This window comes from Merops nubicus, unplaced genomic scaffold (genome assembly GCF_000691845.1).
Source record: "Merops nubicus isolate BGI_N331 unplaced genomic scaffold, ASM69184v1 scaffold35234, whole genome shotgun sequence".
NCBI classification, from domain to species: Eukaryota; Metazoa; Chordata; class Aves; order Coraciiformes; family Meropidae; genus Merops; species Merops nubicus.
Genome location: NW_008606887.1, coordinates 976 through 4,906, shown reverse-complemented (window position 1 = coordinate 4,906; position 3,931 = coordinate 976). Strand labels below are relative to the sequence as shown.

The window sequence follows — 3,931 nt, the reverse complement described above, 5'->3', positions numbered from 1 at the left end:
GAGATGTGGGGCCACTTCTGTGTGATGGGTAGGGGTTGGGGGGAGATGTGGGGCAGCTTCTGTGATGGGTCAGGGTTGGAAAGGGAACTGTGCGGCCGCCCCTGTGTGTGGTGAGGTGTGTTGGGGGGAGTGGTGAGGCAGCTTCTCTGATTGTGGGATCTGGGTGGGGAGCTGTGGAGACCCCCGGGGTGACATGGGGGAGCCGTGGAGGCTGCCTGTGTGTGACAGCAGGGTCCAGGCAGAGGGAGCTCTGAGGGTCCCTGTGTATGGGGCAGGGGAAACTGAGCATTGTTCAGTTGGGACGGTGAGATCTGGGTGAAGGGTGCTGGGGGCTTTTGGGCAAGGGGCTGCGTGTGACAAAGGGGCCAGCATGGGGGAAACTGGGGAGTTTTGGGGCAAGGGGAGGTGTGGGGGACCTCTGTGTGTGGTACTGGGGTCAGTGCTTTATGGGCTGTCAAGGTGGGGACTTCATTGCTGTGCCTTTGTAGAGGAGGGCAGGGGGGACCAGAGGACAGGTTAGACTCTGGAGGTGAAAACCTCACGCCCAAAAAGAGACCAAACCTCACTTTTAATTCAGTGCCCTAACAGTGCAACTTCTGCAGGAGGATAAGGTTCAGGGAGAGAGGTTGGGGGCGTGAGGGTTGGGGAGAGGGTTTCCTACAGTTCCCTCTGTGAAAGGGGCTCAAACAGCATGAAAAACATGTCAAAAAAAACAAACAAACAAACAACAGGCAACATGTTCTTGTCTCATTCTTCCAGTGATCCTGATGTTAACTGTTTCAGAGCTGTTGAATCACTGTACCAGCAAGAAGCAGGTAACGTGCTGTGGGTTGGTTGTGTTTTTGTGGGGTTTTTTTTTAGGAGATAGTAATGTGTGGTTGAGTTATTTAGCCTAAAAGGCAATTTTTTTGTGTGTAGCCACCTAGTGAAGATTTACAGGACAAGTTAAGCGAGCAGCAGGAAGGATCAGTAGCATATTTTGGTGATGAGTCTGAAATGAAGGGTTTTTTTTTCAGTAAAAAAGCTGCAGTGCTGCTCACCTTTCTTTCCTGTGCCTGGAGGAGGCAGGAACTTTGCCTCTTGCTTCCAAATGATGTTATCTTTCAACAATGAGGTGACAGTGCTGGCTGTAGAGCTCATCAGAGAAATATTACCTATTTTTACTGGTTAAAAAGAATCTGCTTTTTATTTTTTAGCATGCTAAACACAATTCTGGCTGAGCGTGAAGCCATTTATGTAATTTATTTTGGAGTACTGCTTTTGTTTCCTTGAATCTCATGTTGACTGAGGGTCTTCCCATATCAAAAATGATAGATTTTGTGTTTTCTCTCTGTTTCTTCCTACAGATAATGACACCAGAACAGAGTCCAGCAACTTCCCTCATTGACAGGACCATCAAGATGAGGAAGGAGACTGAGGCACGGAAGGTGGTCTTGGCCTGGGGGCTCCTCAACGTCTCTGTTGCTGGCATGATCTACACTGAAATGTATGGGAGTTGTTACATCTGCTGCAAAACACCAAAATCTCTACTTTGTAGATCCCTAAAGATTCCCCCAGGCCTGAATTGTTGCCAAATGGTCACTTCTGGTTTTCTTTTCAGGACTGGCAAACTCATAAGCTCCTATTACAACATCACATACTGGCCACTCTGGTATATTGGTGAGTTGTGGCAGCATTTCAATTCATTTTCAGGCTCCTTTTCTTTTTTCACTTGCCAGTTTTATTGCCAAGGAGGTAATTTTTAAGCAAGCCTTTTTTTTTTTCTCTCCTTGGGTCATTTTTTCTTTCCTTGGGGCATTTTTTTTTTTTTTTTTTTAATTTAACCCCAAACTTTGTTTTCCTTTCTGTTATCTCCCTTCAAACTGTTGGGATTTCACCCTTTTTAGTGACAGATAAGGAGTGTGAACAGCTTAGATATATGCTGAAAAGGCACCCAGCACTTGTGGGGTGCATTGAATCTGTTTAATGTGTGGAGAACCTGCAGCTTTGACTGCTGGGGGTGTGGGTGCCACTTCATAATTAAAGCTTGAGTAGAATTGGTATGTGTCAATATTAAAGGATGAAGTGAGAAGAGGATAAAAATTATGTGAGGAGTGACAGAAGGTTATTTTTGAGTAATACTGTGAAACTTCCATGCAGTAGTTTGTCTCTTTTGGAAAATGACTTTCTGTTTTTAAAAATCCAATTTTAGCAATAGAAATTAATCTCAATATAGAAAAGAAAATTATCTCCTATGATTCTTGCATAAGATAATGAAATCTTAGACACATACCCAAATTAATACTCACTGGTAGCACTAATAATGACCTGTTTTTAATAGACACAGACCTGTTTTTGCAAAGAATGTGCTTTTGTTATTCCCCATCCTCAAGCTGTGGTAAAAACTTTTGTGTTTCTTCTAGAACTTGTGTTTGCAGCAGTGTTCAGCCTGAATGCCTTGTTTGATTTCTGGATGTACTTCAAATACACCGTGGCACCAACAAGCTTGGTCATGAGTCCTGGCCAGCAGACCCTGCTGGGCTTGCAGAATGCAGGTGGGTGTCATGAATACTCCCTTTTTTTGTCCTTTTATTTTGTGATTCTGGATGGGATCTTTCTCAGTTCTTTAGTGAATCCTGAATTACTTCATCTGGCACAAAGAGTAGACAGAATTACCTGCAGTGTATTAAAATTCATGACATCAAGTGGTAATTTTATGGGTGTTTTTAGGGACAGTTGAGGAGGGAACACACAGTGAAGAAGGGCAGGATGATAGCAGCTGCTGAAGGACTGAGAGATTCAAACTGGGGAGCTGGACAAGGAATTTGGAAACTAGATGTGGGACTAGGAGCAAGGCAGAGTGCAGGTTTAGATTTAATTTTAATATTTTACAAGTAGCACGGTGGGTAACGAGAACCAAATTAGAGGTTCAGCCAGACCTTTGTGTGAGCTCTGAGATGACAGCCCAGAGAGCTCTCCAGAAAAAGTCTTTAAAGACAGCAGAACCTGACAAGGTAAATAAACCAAACCCAAACCAGCAGCACAGAATTACTGCAGTCTCCTAGTGTACCCCCAGGAGATGGGAAGCAGATGGGAGTGGTGCTGGATCACCAGAGTTGCAGGATGTTTGCACAGATAAATTCAGCCAGTCAAGGTGCTAAAGATGCATGTGGGGGTGGGTAGAGTAGCTGATGGGACAAGTTAGAGAACATGGGTTGTGTGGGGTGCCTGGTAACTGAATTTAGCTGAAATCAGAATTGGTCCTGAGCTGTGGCTGTACATGTCACTCTTCTCTTTGTGTCCTGTTGCTGCACTGGCTGCTGAGTCCTGCAGGAGCCAGATTTTTTTCCCACTGTCTTTTTAAAATTTACCATAGAGTTGCTATGGTGGGGAGGAGAGTCTGGGGCTGCTGCCTCCACAGAGCTGACTCTGCTTTTCCTCATTGCAGCTGTACAAACAACTCCACCACGTGAGCTGGCAGCAAAGAAAGTCCCATCTTCCACCCCTTCCCCTCCCATCCAGGGCCAGAGTGTGCTGAGCTACAGCCCGTCCCGCTCCCCCAGCGCCAGTCCCAAGTTCACTGCTGGTTGTGTCACAGGCTACAGCCCTCAGCTACAGGCTCTGTCCAACAGCCCTTCCTACAGCACCACTGCAACCTACTCACCAAGCAGCAGCTACAACAAGGTACTGACCAGAGCACAGCTGGGTCCTTGTGTTGGACTAGGTGCCATCAAAGGGGAAGCAGCAGCCCCTGGAGAGTCGTGTGTTTGTGTTTTTGTTCCTTTTGCAAATCAGGGGGAAATCTGTTGGGGTTTGTCCTTTTCCCCTAGTGTCACTTCATTTCTTCTAGAGTGGCTAGTTTGTTTAAGAACCAAGAAAAAATGGGGGGCTGGAGCGGGGCCAGAGAAGGGAAACGGACCTGCCAGGGGAAGGTCTAGAGACCCAGAGTCGG

General features: G+C 46.1%; 1 protein-coding gene across 1 annotated transcript in view; it reads left to right on the top strand.

Moving 5' to 3' along the window:
* Positions 1–1,349: 1,349 nt before the first annotated feature.
* Positions 1,350–3,931, top strand: part of TMEM209 (transmembrane protein 209) — a gene marked incomplete at its 3' end in the record, with an annotated part of 3,245 nt that continues 663 nt past the window's right edge. The window contains exons 1-4 of the mRNA XM_008939790.1: positions 1,350–1,486; positions 1,601–1,659; positions 2,403–2,534; positions 3,428–3,663. Coding sequence (XP_008938038.1) covers positions 1,350–1,486; positions 1,601–1,659; positions 2,403–2,534; positions 3,428–3,663 — 564 coding nt within the window. The remainder of the gene's footprint in view (positions 1,487–1,600; positions 1,660–2,402; positions 2,535–3,427; positions 3,664–3,931) is intronic.